Source organism: Lynx canadensis, chromosome D4 (genome assembly GCF_007474595.2).
Source record: "Lynx canadensis isolate LIC74 chromosome D4, mLynCan4.pri.v2, whole genome shotgun sequence".
Classification (NCBI taxonomy): Eukaryota; Metazoa; Chordata; class Mammalia; order Carnivora; family Felidae; genus Lynx; species Lynx canadensis.
Window position 1 is genome coordinate 62,271,413 of NC_044315.2, and position 24,137 is coordinate 62,295,549.

Sequence of the window (24,137 nt, forward strand, 5' to 3'; positions counted from 1 at the left end):
CTGCTATAAACATTGGGGGTGCATGTGTCCCTTCAAAACAGCACACCTGTATCCCTTGAATAAATACCTAGTAGTACAATTGCTGGATCGTAGAGTAGTTCTGTTTTTAATTTTTTGAGGAGACTCCATACTGTTTTCCAGAGTGGCTACACCAGTTTGCATTCCCAAGTCATACCCTTTTAAAAGCAAAGAAACAACAACAACAAAAACAACCAAACTCTCTCCAAACATTTAGGCAAATAATGATTTTATTGAATCCTAGTTAGCAGGATAGAATTTTGTCATATTTTCATTGGCTTTGTGTATTTATTTTCTGGACTGTTCACAGATGTCCTCTGTCAATTTTTATATTGGTTTTCATTTTCTTAATATTCCTTTTTTTTTTAATGTTTATTTATTTTTGAGACAGAGAGAGACAGAGCGTGAGCAGGGGAGGGGCAGAGAGAGAGGGAGACAGAATCCAAAGCAGGCTCCAGGCTCTGAGCTATCAGCGCAGAGCCCAATGTGGGGCTCGAACTCACAAACCACGAGATCATGAACTGTGCCGAAGTCGGATGCTTAACCGACTGAGCCACCCAGGAGCCCCAGTTTTCTTAATATTTCTAAAAGTTTGTTACATAATAAAAATAGTAACCTTTGTCTATCATAGATAGTGAATGTCTTTTTTCATTTTACCTTTTAATTCTGTTTAATTTTTTCTTTTGAGATTTTTCTTCTTGTGATTTTATGCTAAGAAAGGATTTTCCCATGGGGCTCCTGGGTGGCTCAGTCAGTTAAGTGTCTGACTTTGGCTCAGGTCATGATCTCGTGGTTGGCAAGTTCGAGCCCCACATCGGGCTCTGTGCTGGAGGCTGGAGCCTTCTTCGGATTCTGTGTCTCCCTCTCTCTCTGCCCCTCCCTTTCTCACACTCTGTGTCTCTCTCTCCCTCGAATAAATAAACATTAAAAAAGAAAAAAAAGAAAAGGTTTTTCCAACTTCAAGATCTAACAAACACAGCAATTTTTATTATCTCAAATTTAATTTTTTATATAGGGATGGAATCTAATGACTTCTTTTTAGATAATAGGCAGTTGTTCTAGCCATATACATGGAATAATCTTCATGGAGCCATATATACATGGAGCTGCAAAATTGGCAGCGGGCTTTGTGAATGACGGCTTCAGGAGGGGTACAGCATCCCTCTCTGGGTCCACACCCACAAATTAAAAATGCTATCAAGGGTGCATGGGTGGCTCAGTCGGTTGAGCGTCCGACTTAGGCTCAGGTCATGATCTCACGGTTTGTGAGTTCGAGCCCTGCGTCGGGCTCTGTGCTGACAGCTCGGAGCCTGGAGCCTGTTTCAGATTCTATGTCTCCCTCTCTCTCTGACCCTTCCCCACTTGTTCTCTCTCTCCTCTCTCTCAAAAATAAATAAATAAACATTTAAAAAATGTTAATACTATGTTTATTATATACTTTTACAAATGGGTATATTTTTAGCTTTGTCTTTTTTCTCACTAATCTATCTATATTAATACCCAAATCACATTATTTTATTACTAGTTAATAGTATCTAATAGCATCTGTCTCCATTATTTTTCCTTTTCTTTATTAAGGTGTGGTTGACATACAATGTTACATTAGTTTCAGAGTTACAACCCAGTGATTGGACAGTTCTGTACATTATGCAATGCTGGTCACAAGGGTAGCTATCATCTGTCACCATACAACCCTATTATAATATTATTGACTATATTTCCTCTGCTGTACTTTTCATCCTGTGACTTATTCATTTTAGAACTGGAAGTTTGTACCTCTTAATTTTTTTCCTTTTAATAGAGTTTACTTTTTAGGGGCACCTGGGTGGCTCAGTCGCTTAAGCGTCTGACTCTTGATTTCAGCTCAGGTCATGATCTCATAGTTCATGAGATCGAGTCCCACATCGGACTCTGTGCTGACAGTATGGAGCCTACTTGGAATTCTCTCTCTACCTTTCTCTCTGCCCCTCCCCTGCTTGCTCTCTGTCTCTGTCTCTCAAAATAAATAAATAAGCTTAAAAACTAAAATAAATAAAATAACTAAAAATGTTTTTAAAAAATAGAGTTTACTTTTTAGAGCAGTTTTAGGTTACAGCAAAATTGAAACAGAAAGGCCATACACTCCTGGCCCCCAACACATGCATACGCCCCCACTATCAACATCCTATACCAGAGTGGTACGTTTGTTAAAAGTGATAAACCTACATTGATACATTCTTATCACATGAAGCCCACAAATTACATCAGACTTCATGCCTGGTGTAGGCTTTGACAAATGTGTAATGTATCCACCATTAATTACAGTGTCATACAGAATAGTTTCACTGCCTGTGTTAGTCAGGATTCTCCAGAAAAACAGAACCAATAGGATATATATAAAAGAGGAGGTTTGTTATAGAAATTGGCTCGCTTGATTATGGAGGCTGAAAAGTCCCACGATCTGCTACCTCCAAACTGGAGAACCAGGAAAGCGGGCGGTATGATTCAGTGAATCTGAAAGCTTGAGAACCAGGGGAGCAGATGGTGTGAGGCCGAGCCCCCAGGCTTGAGAATCAAGGGGATGAGTGGGCTGATGGTAGAAGTCCTGATGCAAGTCTGAAAGCTGGAAAACCAGGAACTCCTGTGTCTAAGGGCAGGTAACGCTGTCCCAGCTCAAGCAAAGAGAGCAAATTTCCCCTTCCTCCAACTTCCTGCTCTATTAAGGCCCTCGGTAGACTAGATGTTGCCCACCTGCATTGGTGGGGGCAATCTCCTTTACTCAGTCTGCAAATTCAAATGCTAATTTCTTTTGGGGACACGCTCACAGACACATGCAGAAATAATGTTTTCCCAGCTGTCTGGATGTCCCTTATCCCAGTCAAGTTCACACACAGAATTAACTATCACACTGCCCTATGAATCCCCGGTGCTCTGCCTGAGTATCCTTCCCTCCCTTGAGCCCTTGGCAACCACTGATCCATTTACTATCTCCATAGTTTTGCCTGTTTCCAAAAGGTCATTTAGTTGGGATCACACAATAGGTAGTCTTTTCAGATTGGCTTCTTTTTCGCCTACTAATATGCACTAGTGATATTCGTGTAAGGGAAGTAATATTTCACTTGGGAATATCCTCCATGGCTTGATAGCTCATTCCTGTTTAGCACTTATTTCCTTTCCATTCATTTCTGTTAAGTGCTGAATAATATTCCATTGTCTGAATGTATCACAGTTTAACCATCTATTCAGCTACTGAAGTACATCTTGGTTGCTTCCAAGTTTTGTAAATTATGAATAAAGCTATTCTCAACATCCACATGCAGGTTTTTTGGGTGGACATAAGTTTTAAATTCATTTGGGTAAATGACAGAGCACAATTACGTGATTGTATGGTAAGAATGGTTGTGTATGGAACCGCCACACTGTTTCCAAAGTGGTTGCACCATTTTGCATTCCCACCAGCAATGAGTGAAGAGTTCCTGTTGTTCTATAGCCTCTTCAGCATTTGGTGTTTTCTGTGTTTTTGGGTTTTCAACCATTCTAATAGGTGTGTAGTGGCATCTACATTGTTAATTAATTGGGGCTTTTTTTGGTGTATGTGAACCATTATAATGGTTCTAAAAGTCAGAGCTGTACAAAAAGATATGAACAGAGAAGCATTGCTCTCCCCCAGGCCCACTACCCGGTTCCCATTTCCCTCTTCTTTCTATCCCTTTCCTGACCCATCCCAGTTAGTACCCAATCTCTTCAGTTTCTGGTTTATCCTTTCTATATCAGATACAAAGGGGCGCCTTGGTGGCTCCGTTGGTTAAGCATCCGACTTCTGCTCAGATTATGATCTCAGGGCTCGTGAGTTCGAGCCCCACATGGGGCTCTGTGCTGACAGCTCCGAGCCTGAAGCCTGCTTCGGATCCTGTGTCTCCCTCTCTTTCTGCCCCTCCTCCACTTGTGTTCTGTCTCTCTCTTTCTCTCAAAAATAAATATTTAAACATTTAAAACACAAATGAGGAGATACAAGGATATTTTCTTATATCCCCTTTTGTCTTACATGAAGAGTAGCTAGTTTGGATACTTTTTTGCACTGCAAAATAGTTATTTGAAAGTCTGTTTCTGAAAACACATTATCTGGATACCCTGTGTGTCCATTTTTACTGTCTTGTCTTCTTATCTGCCTGCATATCTTTGATTGAGTGGTAGACATTTAATATAAAGAACTATAGAAATAACTTGAGACCTAAGATGATACTAATTCCTCCAGAAAGGATTTGCATTGGCTCCCAGCAGGCATTTAGGAGTGTGAACAATCCAAGATCACCTTAATCCAGTTTCCAGAATGAACAACCCGAGATCACCTTAACCCAGTCTCCAGAACTGAGATGATGCAAAGCTGCACTCAGTCGCTGCAAGGGTCAATTTACCACGCATTCCCCTTTTCTCCTAAAATAGAGCCCTCCAGGGTTCCAGTCCAAAAGAATGCTTCTTGCAAGGTTCTGGACTCCCAAGTGTTGTCCTCTAGACCTTGAGGAAATGATTCCCCTAGGAACATATGGCCCCAAATGCCTTGCTCATCTCTGTTGGTTACCTGCTTCTCCTGTGTCTTGGCCCCCTATTTTTCCTGACTTGTTAGCCTTTTGATGTCTTCAGACAGGTGGTTTGTAATATTTTGTTAGGCTTTTCTATTGTCCTCAGTGGTGAGTATGCCTCAATTCTGCCATCATAGAAGTTCCTGCATTCCTTTTTACATTGAGTCTAAAATGTTTCATTTTAGATGTTGTATTTATTGATTTTTCAAATAGGTGTGTTCTTTCCTCTTATTTTTAAATTCTTTTGTGTGTTTAATCAGTTCATGTGTGTGTGTGTGTGTGTGTGTGTGCGTGTGTGTGCACTATTCTATTAGCTAAGTTCTTGCCAGTCTAATAATGCTATTGTGTCTGTTAACTCATTCATGGTAGATTGTTTCCTCATGCATTTTATAATTTCGGATTATGAAGTCATTTTCAGAAGGACCCCTCTGTGTGGCCTGAGTTGAGGGAATGCCATGTTAAAGCAATATTGTGTTTGCTTCTACAAAGCATCTTGCACCACCATCTTGGTTCTTATATGAATTTTTCCTGTGGGTTAAGAATAAATGAAAATGAAACCACATGAGGCAGAGAACTTGGGTTTTGAATTTTCAAAGGAGACTCTTTCCCCCATCCAGAACCCAGGCTAAGACAACCTTGCTTGTTGTTTCCCAGTGCTGGCAGTTAGATTTTTTTTTTTAACCTGGACTATCATTTCCCAAAGGATTTACCCCCTCAGGAGTCCTCGCTTCATGCAGGGTCATGGTTCTAGCTAACTATCTGCCTGCAAGCCCTCATTTTCTGTCCTTGTCAGGATGTGCACAGCCAGATATTTAATAAGACCAACTGTTGCCCACTCCACCACTACTATCTGCCCAGACGGCTGCTGGATCAGCTCACATGCTTAACACCCAGATTTTCAGTTTTCTCTTTATTTTTGGCCTCCCAAGGATTTCCTTTATTTTCTTGAAGGCACTATGGTGCTTGTAAGAGAGTGTTTATTGTACTTTAGTCAGCATTTGTAGGTTCTTTTTTTTTTTAATTTTTTTTAACGTTTATTTATTTTTGAGACAGAGAGAGACAAAGCATGAATGGGGAGGGGCAGAGAGAGAGGGAGACACAGAATCGGAAGCAGGCTCCAGGCTCCGAGCCATCAGCCCAGAGCCCGACGTGGGGCTCAAACTCACAGACCGTGAGATCGTGACCTGAGCTGAAGTCGGACGCTCAACCGACTGAGCCACCCAGGCGCCCCAGCATTTCTAGGTTCTTGTAATGGGAAGGATTTCAGGTTATCTAACATTCCATTGCTAGAAATAGAAGTTGAACGGTTTTTTTTCTGATTAGAGTCACTACTATCATGGTGAAGCTATCGGACGAGTGTGAGTATTTTATGTGAAAAAATGGGCAGAATTGCCCTACTATGTAAGTTTGGGACAATAAATATTCTTTCCTTTTTTCCTTATCTCCCCAAGAATCATCCAGAGAACACTCTAAAGGCCGATCTGCCTGTGTCCACTTCAGCCCCAGTAAAGGCAAGGATGGAAACAGGCATCCGGGAGTCTCCTCTGTTGAGAAGTCCGGAGGTGAGACAGTTGGTGAGCGGCGGTGTGACAAGGGGAAAGGCTTCTTGAAGCAGCCCTCCTGTATCAGGGTGGCTGGGCCTGATGAGGAAGGAGAGGACCCCGGTTGGGCAGCTGCAAGCCTTCCACAGCAGGATGGCCACCGGAAGCCCGGCAGGCGGCAGGACCCAGCACCCAAGGCCAGGTGTGCTTCCCAGAAAAGGCGCATTCAAGAGCTCAGAGGAGGAAGGGGCTCCCCGGCTGGTTCTAGCCGGCCTGGCAGTGCCAAGGGGGAGGTGGTCCACGCTGGGCAGCATCCTCTCCACCATCGGACACCAAGAAACAAAGTGACACAGGACAAGCTCGCAGGAGGGATCTACTCAGATTTGCCACAGAGCACAGAGGTGTTGAGGTCGGGAGTCAGGAAGCTGGGAACATCTGCCCTGTCTGAGGACACCCAGCTATCCAAGGAGACTGATCCAGCACCTGGTCCCCTCTCTGGGCAGAGTGTCAATATTGACCTTCTCCCCGTAGAACTGCGGCTGCAGATAATCCAGAGAGAAAGGAGCAGGAAAGAGCTGTTTCGCAAGAAGAACAAGGCGGCCGCGGTCATCCAGCGGGCCTGGAGAAGGTAGGACGATGGGGGTGCCATGAGTCTCTGATTCTGTGGTTGTCCTGATGCTCCTAACATGACACACCCTGTGCTCAAGTGGCATTTTCTAGTGAATTCCACGTGCTGGCACAAGGCCAATTTTACTGAATCCACCCATAAAATTCACTCACGTGTAGGTCCTAGTTATTTACATTGGATGAGCTATTTGGAAGATGTTTTTGCCAGGAAAGGTAGGAAGCACCCAGGATAGCCTGGAGTCAAGGAAAAAAGCCTCAGTGTGTAACCAGGAAGCCTGAGTTTCGGGTTTCTGACAAGTTATCTGACCTCGGACAAATCACGTGGCCTCCCTGACCCTCAGTTTCCTCACCTGTAAAATAGGATTTAGTAATCGCTGCACCCATCCTGTTTATACGGCAGGCTGCTGAGATAATGTGCACTTCGTAATTTCTAAAGTACTACCCGTGGAAGATATTTTATTTTTCTTTTTATGTTTTTACTACCCACAAATTAGTCACACCCCAAGTACCTAAGCCAGGGTGTGGTTGAGGGGCTGAGTATTAAACATATTGCAACAACCTGTGAGAGCACCTGCCAAGCTCGGAATGTTGGGTAGGTGCTAGGAGTAGTGGTGGAGGCTCCCTGAAATACGGAGACAGATCTCTCCAGGCAGGAATCTCTGGAGGACTGGAGGAGTCCTTTGCGACCAGTTTTTCACATATTTCATAGTCTCCTCCATCTATCTGCAGGCCCCACTAGGGCCTAAATCTACATTAGGCCTTAGTAATGACCAGCGTCTGGGGGAGGGCTGGAGCCATTGCCCACAGCTGGGGGTCAGGTGGCCTCCATCACCAGAAAGGAACGTTGACGGGGGGAACAAAGCAAGCAAATCACTGCGAGCACAGGTGTGCCGCATGTCAACACCCTTGTCAGGAGATAAAAGGGCAGAGAGACCCTAATGTTGGCAGAGAAAGAGGAGAGAGCGGGAGAGGTTCTTGTGAGATCCAGGGAGAGGCCTCAGGGACTGTGGTGCCAAGGACTGCCTGGCCGGAAGCCGGGCGATCTGCTCCATGCTGGCACGGCCTTTGCTACAGTGGGTCCTCGTGTCCATTCAAGCTGCTGGTCTTATAAAGTCACCTCCTGCCTGAACCCCTTTGCTCTCCCAGCCATCCCAGGAAGCCATCACGATAGGGATCAGTGTTCCCATTTTTCAGGCAAGCAAATGGTCTCAGGAAACATGACTTGTCCTGGTGATACAGATCAGGCACTTGAAGCTCGGACTCAAGGGCCTTTCCCATATGTTCTCAGTAAAGGCAGTGTTTGCAGCGGTCAAGATAACGGCAGCGGAGGCCGGCCTCACGCTCCTCACCTTAGAACAGGCTGGGGGAAAAGGGCTGCCTGGGTGGTGCTCCCGCTCATCAAGGTAATGTTGTTACGGGGGGATGTTTTATTACTGTCATTAATACTGGTACTTGGCATTATTAGGCACTTGTGCCAGATGCTGTTCTAAGTAGTTTTATGTGTGTTAACTGTTTTTTTTTTTTTTTTAATATGGAACGCTTCATGAATTTGTGTGTCATCCTTGTGCAGGGGCCACGCTAATCTTCTCTGTGTCGTTCCAATTTTAGTATATGTGCTGCCGAAGCGAGCACTGTGTTAACGGATTTAATCCTTCCCAATAACCGTGTGAGGCACTGTTCTTATCCCCCATTTCACAGATGAGGAAACTGAAGCACAGAGAACTTAATCAACCCACCAAGGTTGCAGAGCTAATAAGTGCTGTACTGGCTTGAAGCAGAGATAGTCTGACTCTGAAGCCATAGATGGGGATGGTCCTTGCTCTCCCTCCTTGGGGAGTTCTGTCAGGATGTGCACTGGCTACCGTCCCAGAGGAACTTTTTAAGTATTTCAGCTGAAACTTGGGATCGAAACAAGCCAACAAGGTGTACCATATCAGGCCCCACAGCTGCTCCCTAGCTGAAATGCCTTCCAGTCAAGCTGTTTCTTTGACTCCTTTGAAGAGTCAGAAGCTGACAGGTCCTGTCCGTAAGTGTGCATAGCAGCAAATGAGCCTTCAGTCATCCCCCCAGGAACAGTGGGCTCATAGTCTGTAGGCCCATCTGGGGAGGCAATTACACAGGTCCTCTGGCTGCACCATTGTACAATTCTGAGATGGGACTTTGACTCCCAAAGGGATTGTGGGATGCTGCGCATTGTGGGAAGTCGCATCTCTGGTGACAGTAGAAACAGTCCCATTGATTCTGTTATACAGCCTGTGCATCTTCTGTTTTAAGTACGGGAGCTCACAGCATTGTCCTGGAGCAGGGTATGGTGTCTGACACGAAACCTAAGGAGCAATGACGGGTGGGGTAGAGCACAGGGCTTGGCACACGCGTGCTCCACAAATGCAGACTATCGTAGGAGACATGTTGAGGACGGAGACAGGCCGACTGGGAAACGGGCAGGGGTAGGGCGAGCAGCGTGAACCTTGGGCCCTGAGGCGGTGAGTGAGGCTTAGTCTTAACGTGTGAATCTTTTTACCAATCAAGACTTTATTTTCAGTGTTGAAACTGGATACTGGATGACCTAAGTGAGGCTGGAGAGTTGCTGTGGCTGAGAGCAGTTGTTGTGTTAAACACTTCCGTCTTCATCTAAACATTTGTAAACTACCTTCCTATCAGCTCTTCTCTAGCATGGTGTGAGGTCAGTAAGCAAGGCCGGGCTGGACCATAAGGAGAGCCGTGAACCCTGGGCTGATAGGGATGACTGGGCATCTTAGGACTCTCAACAAACCAGAAGTGCTATTTTCCTTGAAAATAGAAGAACAGAGGCTGTTACTCTAACCCCTGGCACCATCCTATCATCTGGACAGAGACTCAAAAGTCTGCATTCCGCTATCGATTAGGTGGAAACTGTACACAGTGAAAGCCAACACCTGGGCTTCCCAGTGAGTTTTCTGCCTACAAACCAAAGAAGCCGAACTATGGAGCAGTGTTGCCCCGTTATCTCCAGCTTTTCTCCATAGTTGGCTTTTTGGAAGTGTGATCTATAGTCTGGTAGAGAGGTGCCTGGTTTGGCATGCTACAGGAAAAAGAAGAGTCATGCAGTTTGAGTGAAATCGGCCTTTAGGGCAAGAGAGAAGTACCTAGTACCTGCGCCTAGTACCACAAAGACGTCTCAGCAGACTTCAGGAAGACGTCATTTCCCATTTGGTGTATGGTAAAATCAGACATGGGGCCTGTTGCTTTCTGCAGCACCTTATAAGCTCACTAGTAACCCATCAGCTACCAACCCGATGATGAACAGTGATGCAGGTTTTCTTGAGAGGCTCCAAAACAGCTGTGTTCAGTAAGTTTTAGAGTGCATGTGGGATAGACCCCATCAACCCAATGTTAGATGTAAAGACAGCCATCATCCCCATGTCCCATACCTTTCTCCCACTCCAGGCCCCACCCTGCAACAGAATGAACCTAGTAAAATACAGCTCTTACTTTTGCCGTCCTTTTTAAAACCCTTTGCCGATGCCCACTAAGTACATAGAACAGATCAAAGTCCTTAGCAGTATTTGGCTGTTAGACCAGACGGCACCGAGTTTGAAAGTTGGTCTCTCCTGGCTCTAGCTGTGAGACCTTCTGCAAGTTACTCAGCCTCTTTCCCCACCAGTTTCATGGAGCTATAACTGACCTACAGCCTTGTATAAGTATAAGGTGTACAGCATAATGACTTGGCTTACATATATGATTCATATGAAATGATTACCACAATAAGTTTAGTTAACATCCATTATCTCAGGGAGATACATAAATTGGTTTTTTTTCCCCTTGTAATGAGAACTTTTAGGATTTACTCTCATCAACTTTCATATAGACCATAAAGCAGTGTTAACTATAGTTATCATCTTGTCCATTATATCCCCAGCACTTATTTATCTCATAACTGTAAGTGTGTATCTTTTGGATCATCTATACCCAGTTCCTCCTCCCCTCACCCCTTGCCTCTGGTAACCACAAACTTGATCTTTTAAGATTACACGTAAGAGTAAAACCATACAGTATTTCTTTCTGACTTCACTTAGCATAATGCCCTCAAGGGCCATCCGTGTTGCCACAAATGGCAGCATTTCCTTCTTTTTATGGCTGAATAATATTCTACTGTATATACACACCACCATTTCTTTATTGATTCACCCATGGGTGGACACTTCCATGTCTTGCCTATTGTAAATAATGCTAATGTGAACGTGGAGATGCAGGTATCTCAACAGTTTTTCATCTCCTTCTATATAAATCCCCAGAAGTGGAATTGATGCATCATATGGTAGCTCTATTTTTAACTCTTTGAGGGAAATCCATACTGCTTTCCATAGTGGCCAAACCAATTTACTGTCCCATCAACAGTGCACAAGACTTCCATTTTCTGCACACCCTCACCAACATTTGTTACCTCTTGTCTTTTGATAATTGCCATCCTAACAGACATGATGTGGTATATCATTGTGATTTTGATTTGTACTTCCCCTATTATTAATGGTGTTGAGCACCTTCTTGTGTACCTGTTGTCCATTCATGTATCTTCTTTGGAAAAATGTCTATTCAGGTCCTTTGCCCATTTTTATCAATGGATTATTTGGGGTTTTTTGCTATTTAGTTGTAGGAGTTCCTTATATATTTTAGATAATAACCTCTTATCAGATACATGTGTTGTAAATATTTTTCCTCTTCCATAGTTGTCTTTTAATTTTGTTGATTATTTTGCTGTGCTGAATCTTTTTACTTTGTAGCCCTGCTTGTTTGTGTGTGCTTTCAATGTCCTATCCAAAACAAACAAACAAAAACAAAACAAATCTGGCAACGTATCTGTCAAGGAGCTTTTTTCCTGGGTTTTCTTTTAGGAATTTCTGGTCTTACATTTAAGGCTTTTTAATCCATATCAAGTCTATTTTTGTGAGTGGTGTAAGATAGGGGTCTAGTTTCATTCTTTTACGTGTGAATATCCAGTTTTTCCAGCACCATCTATAAAACAAATGGTCTTTCCTCCATGGAGTGTGCTTGGCTCCCTTGTCAAATATAATTGACCATATACGCACGGGTTTATTTCTGGGATTTTAGTTCTCTTCCATTGGTCTATGCATCTATTTTTATGCTGGTACCATACTGTTTTGATTACTATGAGTTTATAATAAAGCTTGAAATCAGGAAGTATGATACTTCTCTCTTTGTTCTTCTTTCTCAGGATTGCTTTGGCTATTTGGGTACTTTTATGGTTCCATATAAATTTTATAATTGTTTTTCCTACTTCTATAAAAAATGCCACTGCAATCTTAATAGGGATTTCACTGAATCTATAGATGACTTTGGGTACTATGGATGTTATAATATTCCTGCAATCCGAGAAGACAGAATATCTTTCTATTTATTTGTGTCTTCAATTTATTTCATCAGTGTTTTGTACTTTTCAGTAGAGATCTTTCACTTCTTCAGTTGAATTTATTCCTATCTTACTGTTTTTGGTGCTGTTGTAAATGGGGGTCATTTTATTAGTTTTGCAGATAATTTTTTAGTGTATGGAAATGTCACTTATTTTTGTATGTTAACTTTGTATCCTACAACTCTACTGAATTTGTTCATTAGCTCTAACACTTTCTGGAGTCCTGAAGTTTTTCTATATGTAAAATCATCTGCAAATAGAGACAGAGTCACTTCTTCCTTTCTTTATGTGATGCCTTTTATTTCTTTTTCTTGCCTGACTGCTCTAGCTAGGACGTCCAGTACTGTGTTGAATAGGAGTTGTGAGTGGGCACCCTGGTCTTGTTCCTACTCTCAGAGGAAAAGTTCTCAACTTTTCACCACTGATGTTAACTGTGGACTTGTCATGTTGCCTTTATTATGTAGAGGTACATTTCTTATATACCTAATTTGTTAAATTTTTACCATGAACAGATGTCAAATTTTGTAAAAATGCTTTTTCTGCTTCTATTGTGATAATCGTATGATTTTATTAACGTGACGTAGAACATTGACTATATATTTTCTGTTTCTTCTTGATTCAGTCTTACAGGTTTCTAATAACTTCCATTACTTCTAGGTTGTCCAGTTTGTCATATAGCATCTTATGGTTGTTCCAGTGCATAGTAGTATCTTATGGTCCTTTGCCTTTCTATTGGGGATCAGTTGTAATGTCTCCTTTTTCAGTCATAATTTTGATTTGGATCATCTCTCTTTTTGCCTTGGTTAGTCTAGCTAAAGTTTTGTCAATTTTGTTTCTTTTCAAAGAACCAAGTCTTAGTTTTGTTAATCTTCTGTTGTTTTCCTGCTCTTATTTCTGCTCTAATCTTTATTATTTCCTTCCTTCTGCTAACTTTGGACTTAGTTTGTTCTTTTCCTACTTTCTTAAAGAGTAGGTTATCAGATCTTTCTTGATTCTTAATGTAGGCATTTATTACTCTGAACTTCCCTCTTAAAACTGTTGTTGCTGCATTCTATAAGTTTTGGTGTGTTGTATTTCATTTTGGTCTCAAGATATTTTGTTTTCCTTTTATTCATTCTTTGATCCATTGGTTGCTCAGGAAAAATGTTAACTTCCATTTATTTGTGAATTTCCCAGTTTTCCTAGAACTGATTTCTAGTTTCATGCCATTGTAGTTATGGTTACTTTTATTACCTTTTTTAACGTTTTTTTTAAGTTTATTTTGAGAGAGGTGGAGAGATCACAAGCGGGGGAGGGTCAGAGAGAGGGAGAAAGAGAATCCCAAGGAGGATCCATGTTGTTAGCACAGAGCTGGATGCAGGCCTCTATCTTACAAACCATGAGATCATAACCTGAGCTGAAATCAAGAGTCAGACACTTAACCAACTAAGCCACCCAGGTGCCCCTTAAGTTTTTAAACTTTTAAAAGTACATAATGCACAACCATTATCATATTACAAATTCTAATTTTGACTATATGTTTACTATTACCAGTGAGTTTTAGGCTACCTTAAGTATTTATGATGTTAACTAGCATCCTTTTACTTTCAAAGAATTCCCGTTAGCATTTCTTACAAGGAAGGTCTAGTAAGATTATGAGCTACTTCGGTTTTAGTTTGTTTTTTCTCTCTTTCATTTCTAAAGGACAGTTTTGCCAACTATAGAATTCTTGACAGTTTTTTCCTTTAATATTTTGAATATATCATCCTATTCTCTCCTGGCCTGAAAATTTTTTGTTGAGAAGTGCATTCATAGTTATATATAATTTTTCTTTTGCTTATTTCAACATTAGACTCATGACAATATAGTGTGTCTCAATATAGTGTGTCTCAGCTTCATGGATCTCAATGTCCATTTCTCTCTCCAAGTTTGAGAAACTTGCAGCTATTACTGCCCTAAATATATTTTCTGTCCCATTCTTTTTCTCTTCTCAAATTCCCATAATGCAATTCATTTTAGCATGTCCTATATAAGTCCCATATACCTTCTTCACTTTTTCATTCTTTTCTCCTTCGCTCCTCTGACTACATAATTTTAAATGCCCTGTTTTCTAGGTCACAGATTCTTTCTTCTACATGGTCGAGTCTGATTTTCAAGTTCTCTATTGAATTCTTCAGTTCAGACGTTGTATTTTTCAGCTCTAGGATTTCTTTTCTGCCCCCCCCCCCCCCCCATTTTTCTTTGTTGAATTTCTTTTTGTTCATGCATTATTTTGCTAATTTTATTTAGTTGTCTGTGCATTCTTATAATTCACTAAACTTTTTTTAAAAATTATGAATTGTTTGTAGAACAGTTTACAGATCTCCATGTCCTTTTTTAAAATTTTTAATGTTGTCTTTTTGAGAGAGAGCACACGTGCGTGCACAGGTGGGGGAGGGGCAGAGTGGGAGGGAGACACAGAATATGAAGCAGGCTCCAGGCTCTGCACTGTCGGCACACAGCCTGGTATGCGGCTCGAACTCACGAACCATGAGATCACGACCTAAGCCAAAGTCAGATGTTTAACCAAGTGAGCCACCCAGGTGCCCCTCGCAGATCTCTATTTTAGAGTCAGTTACCAGAACTTTATTAGTTTCCTTTGGCATGGTCATGTCTACCTGATTCTTTTGTGATTCCTAATTTCTGATGCTGCTATCTCAACATTTGAAGAAGTGGTCTACTCTTCCATACTTCATAGGTTTGCTTTAACCAAGAGTTCTTCACCAGTCAGCTCAGTTTGGGTTTCTGGATATGTCTACTAGTAACATTCTTGGGCAGATGAAGGTTGCTTTTAAGGCAGTCTGTTTTTGGGCAGGGCAAGCTCTGAGGTTGGGGTGGGGCAAGGGGTGGGGTGTGCTGCTAGCTGGGAATAGTTGAATAGGACTGCTGAGTTGGTTCTCTGCCCAAGCAAGGCTTTAGGATGGGCTCTGCAGGTGCCTGGGTTTTCTAGTCAGGCTTACTAGTAGGTGGGGCTATGAAGTCACTTCCCTGAACTGACAGAGCAGCAGGACAGGCCGTAGGACCTGCACAGGTTGTTTGGAGACTCAGGTTGGACAAGATTGTGCATGGAGTTTCCTGGCCAGGTGGGGCCAGCAGTTTTGCAGTGCAGACAGGGATAGTACCAGGTTGTGCTTTCTCTTCAAGTGCCACTATAAGAAGGTCTTTGGATGGGCTACACAGCTTCCTGTGTGATCTGGCTAGGTTTCCTGGTCAGATGGGCTGAAGGCTCTATTCAGCAATGGCTAGGGCTATGAATCACTTTCCCTGTTCATGGAGAGCATGAGAACCAGCTCCAAGGCCTAAAGTTTTGTGGCTGACTCAAGCTGACCTGCACCCCAAGGTCCCTGACTATACAGGGCCACGGTTTTTGCTTTGCAGATAACAAGCTCTACCTGCGATACCTCTCCAGGTGGTCTGTCCAGGCTTTGGTCAGGCAGGGCCAGGAGCAACACTCATGTGTGGGCCAGGTTATGCCTCAGCTCTCCTGCCTGAGTTGAAGCAGACCAGACTTCCAGGGTTGACAAGGCTCTTTAAGAACCACTCAGGCACCCTGCTGAGTTCCCTGGTCAGACCGCACCTCTGTTTTGGCTCTGCAGATGAGCAAAATTAAAGATTGGGACTACTACTTGGACACTGCAGGTAGGAACTTGGTCTGCAAAGACCCACATACTGGTTGTTGCAAGCCCCTACCTTCCCCATCACAGACTCCCAGTGGCCAAGTCCCACAGATTCCCTGGCAATCCCCATGGGATGAGACCAGAGTGGGGGCTCCCAAGAAGTGACCTACAATGCTGGGGATGCTGGATTCCACCCTGGGTTCCTTTTTCCCATTTGAGGAACCATAGGCTAAAGTCATTTTGGTGTGGTGTTACACCAGCCTGATGGAGGGGCAGTGCAGTCTGCATGTAGCTGTTCCTCATATCCCATTGTAGTCTGTCTTGGCCCCTGTGGTGCATGGGGCTGCAGCCTCTCTCCCATGTTCTAGGACTTTCTCAGTGGTGTCTTATCCGTGAATAGTTGTTAGTTGTTGTTTTGGTAAAGGGAATAAGGAACAACCTATGTTGTCATCCTGGTGTGATGTGCCATCTACTCAGCCCTGTCTACTTGATGGATTTTCACCTTAATCGTGAGGAATGTGCCTGACATGTAACAGGCTCTGAACAAATGTTGGCTCCTTCCAGTGTAGCCTAGCCTTCCATCCTTCTTCACAAAATACACAATGCTTCGTACACCTCTCATTACTTTCCTGGCACAAATGTCCATATCTCCACTTACGCCAGTTCTGCCTAGAGTACCCTTCTCTGCCCAGTAAGCTCCTATGCATCCTTTAAAGCCCAGCACAAGTATCAGCCTTATAAAGCCTTACCAGACCACCAGGAATTATCAGTCTCACATGATCTCATGCAATCTAGCTCCTCGGTTTTACATAGTACTTCTCATTTATTTACACATTAGCCCAACCCACCCCGAGGGCAGATTCATCTGATTCCTAGTTCAGGAACTGTTTGATTTAAAAAAATAATGATTTTTTTTTCGACATTAAACCTGCTGCCACTGTAAATTAGGAATGGGAGCTTAAATGAATCTCCCAGTTCAGCAAACTATACCTATAGCTTCTAGGAACCCTAAGGAAACTTTCTTTTCTCAGTACTGTGATCTTAAAGTCTCTCCTCTCTTCTGACCTCACCAGCTACCAGCTTAGGAAGCACCTGTCCCACCTTCTGCACATGAAGCAGCTTGGAACCAGAGATGTGGACAGATGGAACCGAGAGTGCCTGGCATTGCTGCTCCAAGTTTGGAGGAAAGAACTGGAACTAACCCCCCCAAAAACCACTGCAGTAAGCAGGACCACGAAGAGTCCATCCAAGGGCAGCTCAGGCACAAAGTCCACCAGACACTTAGTACTCAAGCAAATCTACGGTAAATGTCCTTCTGGGCACGTTGTAGTTGACAACAAGTACCCCCAGAGTGTTGCATCAGAATCTGAAATGGGATTTAATTACACTGGGCAAACCTCCATTCAGATAGGAACTTTACTTCCAAGAACCAAGAGAATTTTCAACACACATTTAATGCCTCCCCTCCAGCAATTCTAGCTCAGAACTGGTTTGATGATGCATTCTGGCATCTCAATCAAGAGGTCTTCTGCTGGCCTTCATTACCCTTTAAACCCCTCCAGACCACTGCTTGGGTCCTCCCCTTATATTACCCATTTGGAGGGCTCCAGAAGCAGGAACACCTTGCCTGCCTCACTTTGACCTTCCTTATGCTAAAATAGTACAGGGCTGCCCATCTGTGGGAATGCCCCAGACCCACGCACAATAGTAAATACTTGCTCAGCAGATGAATTGCTTTAAATTGGAACATTTTCAGCTCTGGAAAGAACCCATTCAAATAAACTCAGCAGAGAAGAGGCCTAGATAGCTCCCCAAAAGAAAAAAGTTGAGCCAAGGCACTTGAGAAATAGATCTGCAGCCCAGGCAGCAAAATCTCAGGACTTTACTCTGGGCCTACATGGTATTTCCACACCATACCTAATTTCTCTTGGCAGATATCAACAAGCTCAAGCTTTTACCTCAAAAAGGAACTTAGAACTTGGTGAGGCCACAGCTAACCTTGGTCAGAGAGGAATAATCACTGTTGGTTGATTTCAGGTTGTTCTCAAGAAGGGAAAGTTCCTCATCCCACAAGATCTTCCAAAGCCCATCCTGTGCTGCGTCTCAATTCAGGTAAGGCAGCCACTGCACTGGCGAAGCAGATTGGGAAGACAATGTGGGGAAGCATTTGCCTTTTTTGTTCCATCCTCAAAGATGGAAGACATGAGGACAGAGATTGCTAGGGATTTCCAATGGTCATTTCCTTTGAGGTGTACATGTTTTTCATTCCCCTTTCGTGGAATTATTACTGCAATCAACATGCCTCCCTAACAGGCAAGTTATTTTCACAACCACAAGTTATTGTTAACATTACCTCCAGTAGAGACAATAAATGGTACTTTTACATACTTGTTCACATGAAGGGGGGAAAATGAAAATACTGTCATTCTTCAAAGTAATACCTTGGGAATTCTTGTTCTGTATTGATTTCACATTAAGATTCTTCATCTCCTTCCCAAACTTGAGAGGTTCCTTAACCAGAAATTCTGGCCTTTGCCTTTCACGGCCCATGAAGGGGACATGTAATATTTAATAACACGTCCTGCTCAGGCTTCACCGTGCACAATTTCACTCATGCTCAGGGAACTTTCTTTTCAGCCGCAAGACCAGAGTATTTTACTCTGGGCCCCCTTCATTCACACCAGCATTAAATCTGGGTGATAAGTTCAGTGCTGTCAGCAGTTAATGCCAGATCCAGTGTTGTTCATGGGTGGCTATGGCAACACGCTCCCCCCACCCCACCCTTGCTGATCCAGTCATCCTGCAGGAATAGAGTGCAGCTGGAAGGTGAACAATGACTGTCAGCGTGAACTTTAACATTCATTTAGTTTTTGATTGGGTGGGGGGGGGGAGAACCTGGAGGTAGGGGACAGTGTAATTACTGCCCAATCTTTAATATGGGTTGGGCAACTCATGTAATATAGGCAGGCTGATCAGGGAGTAGCGGATAGGGTAGTTACAACTGTGGGCCTTAATTCCTTTGAAACTTTCCATGTTTAAAAAAAAAAAAAAGCTTTTGTTCTACTTGAATGAATTGAAAATTAGTTTCAAAAACAATGGTCAGACAGAACTACCAGAAAAGTAGCATTTAAATAAAACATTTTTTTTACTTAGTCCTGGATTTTTCTCTTGAGACCATCAGAAATCATAAAAATGAGGTGTTTAGAAACACAAAAGGTTTTTAGTCAAAGGGTTCACAGTTAAGGGACGAATAAACAAACTCAAATATACTTAGTGGTTTTTTGGGATTTCACATGAACAAGTAGCTTGTTTGTCCTACACATGTAATTCTAAGTGGCTTGAGAACAGACAAGGTCTTAAGAGAATCTTTTCCTAACCCTAAATGGGGGAACACAAGGTTTTGTTAAGTCTACACATGTACATTAAGGCACTATCCAGTGAGCTGATTATCAGAGCTGCTAATTAGTGTAGCTGGAGCCCATATATGTTTCATACAGAAAGCATCTATAAATAGTTTCCATGGAAATGGGCATCTGTGATTCCACATTGCAGAAATTTCTGTGTCAGTTGTGCCCAACTGAACCAAAAAGAGAACATTAATTTTGGTCTTCTCCATGAATAAAAATGTTAGTTCATGTTTTTGCTTTGAGAATTCCATGGGGTTAAGGATCTTCTGATTTGCTCACTGTCCTATTCACTTTTAGGAAATTATTTGGCACACAGTAGGTGCTCAAATACTTAAGCAAGGATTGTTGCTCCCAACTTCCAGCATAGGAGAGGCTTTAGTAGTGCCTTTACCTCTTTAAAGAGGAAGCAGAAAGTGAGCTGGATATAGCAAAGTATATAACCTCCTTGGCCTGTGTTTCTCTACATGCATTTGAGAGATTCCACAATCCCTGTTTTCTCTAGTCCTTCAACAGCAACCCCCGTATACCACCCACAAAATAGCAGCATAGTATTGGTCAGAGAGCATATACATAGAACTTATATACATATATAAATATATAAATATATAACCTCCAGGGTGCACCTGGGTGGCTCAGTCAGTTAAGCATCTGACTCTGGATTTCAGCTCAGGTCATGATCTCATGGTAGTGAGATCAAGCCCTGTGTTAAGCTCTGTGATGAGCATGGAAGCCTGCTTGAGATTTATTCATTCTCTACCCCCAACCCCCCCCCAACCACTCCCTTCTGCCTCTCTCCCTTGCTTGGGCTCACACTCCTAAATTTGGGAGCCCTTCTTTTTAAATATAAAAGAACTACCTTTAAAAAGCCCATTCCAATGAATGGAATAACCATGGCTCAAGTGATTACTACTAATGATAACCCCTTTGTATGAATGCAGAATATTCCTGCCCATCTACAGATGGGTATACAGATAACTCAAGACTTGATACAGTAAAGGCAGCCAGAAACAGAATTCAGTATCAATAGTTCACTTTAAATAACCATAATAAAACCAGGAGAGAAAAAGTAAGACATGTTTGTAACTTTCTGAAACTACTCACCTTTCATGTTTGCTCCTTTGCTCCACAGAGAGAGGAAAAACAGAACAATTTGGCCTCAGCAAGAGGGTTGAATACATCACTGTTTTCCAACTGTGACATCTTAAAAGTTTTCATCCTATAAGTAACTTCAAAGTCATAAAAAGGCCTAAAAATACCCATTTCAAGGTTGATATGCCTATCAGTCTGTCATCCTTGAAGATAGTAAATTTTCAAATGAAATGGTTTTCTAGAATGTACTATATAGCCTAGTGTGTGGTACATGGCAAGTTGAGAAATACATGTGTATATGTGTTTGTGTTATGTATGACCTACATAAAGAAAGCTATACCAGTTATTCTAGACAGACTGAAGACCTAGGTCCCAGTCCCAGCTCAAGTACCTGGCCTCTCCCAGTCAAGGTTCTTCAAGAGCTGTCAGGTATCAGGGCACCTGGGTGGAAGTGTCACTTCGGCTCAGGTCACTGCCTCATGGTTCATGAGTCCAAGCTCTGAGTCAGTCTCTGCACTGATAGTGCAGAGCCTGCTTGGGATTCTCTCTCTTCCTCTGTCTGCACCTTCCCCACTTGTGCTTTCGCTCTCAATCTTTAAAAATGTCCTATATATGGGGCGCCTGGGTGGCGCAGTCGGTTAAGCGTCCGACTTCAGCCAGGTCACGATCTCGCGGTCGGTGAGTTCGAGCCCCGCGTCGGGCTCTGGGCTGATGGCTCAGAGCCTGGAGCCTGTTTCCGATTCTGTGTCTCCCTCTCTCTCTGCCCCTCCCCCGTTCATGCTCTGTCTCTCTCTGTCCCAAAAATAAATAAACGTTGAAAAAAAAAATTTAAAAAATGTCCTATATCTTGGAGGATGATGTAAAATGCAAGGCTGGTAAGTCACCTGTCTCTACAACAAACTGGCTGTCACCTTCCTAGCTCCCTGGATAGTCCATATCTAAACCCTTTACCTCACCAGCAATGAACTTTTCAGTATTAAAAATAACAAATATCTCTCTGGTATTTGCTTTTAACAGTGAGCAACTTGCAGTGTATACACCTCCTTGAGAATAGTGGAAGATCAAAGAATTTTTCTTATAACCTGCAATCAGCTACTCAATCAAAAACCAAAACAAAGCTTCGACCACCTGTGGAGGAAGACCGTGTCCGGGGGAACTGGAATAGCTAGTGCAGAGTTCTAATTCTCTGCTGATTAACTTTTCCATCTTGAGAAAACTTTAATATTCATGCCTCAAGCCTTATTAGCCTGAAAACATGGTAACAACTGAATGACAATGTCAGGATGTTTTCTTTCTGCTCTTATACAGCACTGTTAGCCTGTGCTACAACCACCACGGTAGACTATACCCGTGCAAAACTTCCTAGCTGTCTGCCCTCACTTCAGTCAGTACAGCTATAAAGTAGAACACATAATTAACAGTAACGTCTAAGCCAAACTAAGAACATGAGCACTAACATGAGATTTCTGCCAGCCAGCTGATGCAAGCCTGGTTTTTTGGCTCCAGGGAAGAACCTACATGAGAGGAGGAAGAGCCTGTCCTATAGCAGCCATTTTTATCAGTTGGACCAGACCATTCATGCATAACCTACCAATTCACTTGTATTTTCTGCCTGACCTATAGGTGAGCAAGCTTGTCAAAATGCCATTCCTATTGGCAGGGAAAACTGCTAAACCTACATACATTCAAGCTATAAGAACACCTGGCATAAATTTCAGTGGTTATAGGCTTTTTCACATTTTTTAAAAAGTTTTATTTATATTTGGGGTGCCTGGGTGGCTCAGTCGATTAAGCATCCAACTTCAGCTCAGGTCATGAACTCATGGTTCATGGGTTTGAGCCCCCTGTTCTGACAGCTCAGAGCCTGGAGCCTGCTTTGGATTCTGTGTCCCCCTCTCTGTTCCTCCCCTTTGGATTCTCTCTCTTCTCAAAAATAAAAAAAAAAAAAATTGTTTTTGAGAGACAGCGTAAGCAGGGAAAGGGGTGGGAGTGGAGTGGGAGGAAGGGACAGAGGATTGGAAGCAGGCTCTGCGCAGACAGCAAGCTTGATTCGGGGCTCAACCTCACAAGCTCCAAGATCATGACCTTAGCCGAAGTCGGATACTCAACCAACTGAACCACCCAAGTGCCCCAGTTTTTTCACATTTTTAAGAGCAAAGCTACCATAGGAATGTAGACAGAAGGCATAAACAGTGGCATGTTAGGCCCAAATATTTGTAGTAGGAGCATTTCCATTTTCTTAAGATTATTGCCACCCGTCCTGACAGGTAGAGATAAGTAGCAATAAAGTGTTACCTTGATTTTTGTTACAATTTGCTAATTATTTCATAATTATGAAAATAGTTAATCCTTGAACAACCAGGTTTGTGTGGGTCCTCTTAACATGAATTTTTTTCCAATAAATGTATATAGTATCAATAAATATAGCCATGGTACTGCAAATGTGTTCTTTTCTCTAGCTTGCTTTATTATAAGAATTACGTATATAATACGTATACAAAATAGGTGTAGAGGTGCCTGGGTGGCTCAGTTGGTTAAGCGTCTGAGTCTTGACTTCAGCTCAGGTCATGATCTCCCAGTCACGAGATTGAGCCTCGTGTTGGGCTCCACGCTGAGCGTGGAGCATGCTTAGAAGATTCTCTCTCTCCCTCTTCCCTTTCCCCGCTCTCACTCAGAAAAAAATATGTGTAAATTGATTATCAGTAAGGCCTCTGGTCAACAGTAGGCTATTAGTAGTAAAATTTTGGGGTAGTCAAATGTTATACATGGATTTTTTGACTGGGGGTGTGGGTGTCAGCATAAATCACTATATATGGCTTATAATTTTAAAAGAAATAATGGTCATTAGTAGAAAGTAATTTTGAAAGAAGAATTATCTAAATCAAACCAAGTACCATTTGAGGAAAACCTCAAACAACCGTAGTACTATCTTGAAATCTTGCTCCTGCAGAAGGAGCTAGAAAACCTCTGTAAATAACAGAACTCCACAGTGAGGAGCTGAATGTCATGATGGATAAAGGCAACCATTCCCAAATAAAAAATTGGTTTCTGTTGCTGTCTGAATGAACTAGAACTGAGACCACAAAGATTCGTTCTTGGTAAATAACAGAAGGTACTGTATCATTCCATATTTTGTAAATATTTAGTTTCTATGAAATGCAAAATACTCTACCCACCTGTGACCAAGTATAATGTCCTGGTCCAAGAAGCCAGCCTGTGTTATTTTTCTACTTTAGTGCAAAGGAAGGTTCATAAACAACTTCTTTAAAAGTTCAGCTTTAATGACAAACATTACATCAGTTTCTCTTCAAAATTAGATAGACGTGAATAAACAATTTCAAACAGGAGGTACCATGGTGCCTCTTACTGTACTCAATACACTGTACTCAATGCAGTGGGCCCCTGGGGATGCCCAGTGATATACACATTGAAGCAATAATGTAAGTCTGTGAGCCACTGTTCTTGAATACCTCCAGTCTTCAATGTCTGCAGAGAAAAACAAAAGTAATTTGAGAATTATATCAAAGTTGTTATGCTACCTGACAGTATTTTTCACACCCAAACGAGATCTCAGAACCACCGCAATCCTATCTCCTCCATTTATCAATCGCCACAGGATATTTGTTAATTGGGCATTACCACAGGTAGTGAAAATTCCCGGGTACAACCTCAAGTACAAGTGCTACCAGTTTCTCGTTTCATCTGTTCCTTCTCAAATATTGCCAGGAACTAATGACATTTCACCATCAACCATCTCCACACTCTGGACTTCCCTTGGTATGCTCGAGTCTCACAATCTTTGCATTAACATCAACTGAGAATAATTCTGCAAGGCCGACTGACAATCTGTCATT

General features: G+C 42.5%; 2 protein-coding genes and 1 non-coding gene across 5 annotated transcripts in view; 1 reads left to right on the forward strand and 2 right to left on the reverse strand.

Annotated features, from left to right (window-relative positions):
- INVS (inversin) overlaps nucleotides 1-22,725 on the forward strand; it is a 158,181-nt gene extending 135,456 nt beyond the window's left edge. For 2 of the 3 annotated variants that reach the window (XM_030294433.2, XM_030294434.2), the window contains exons 14-17: nucleotides 6,029-6,746; nucleotides 16,861-17,090; nucleotides 17,825-17,899; nucleotides 21,301-22,725. In XM_030294433.2, coding sequence (XP_030150293.1) covers nucleotides 6,029-6,746; nucleotides 16,861-17,090; nucleotides 17,825-17,899; nucleotides 21,301-21,452 — 1,175 coding nt within the window. In that variant the 3' untranslated portion in view covers nucleotides 21,453-22,725. The remainder of the gene's footprint in view (nucleotides 1-6,028; nucleotides 6,747-16,860; nucleotides 17,091-17,824; nucleotides 17,900-21,300) is intronic. The other variant, XM_030294435.2, reaches the window with a different exon arrangement.
- LOC115500232 lies at nucleotides 8,271-8,377 on the reverse strand. The gene has a single exon (XR_003964468.1). It is a non-coding gene; the product is annotated as a U6 spliceosomal RNA (small nuclear RNA).
- Nucleotides 22,726-23,543: 818 nt separating the features above from the next.
- Nucleotides 23,544-24,137, reverse strand: part of TEX10 (testis expressed 10) — a 62,552-nt gene continuing 61,958 nt past the window's right edge. Inside the window, exon 15 of the mRNA XM_030293599.2 lies at nucleotides 23,544-23,769. Coding sequence (XP_030149459.1) covers nucleotides 23,656-23,769 — 114 coding nt within the window. The 3' untranslated portion in view covers nucleotides 23,544-23,655. The remainder of the gene's footprint in view (nucleotides 23,770-24,137) is intronic.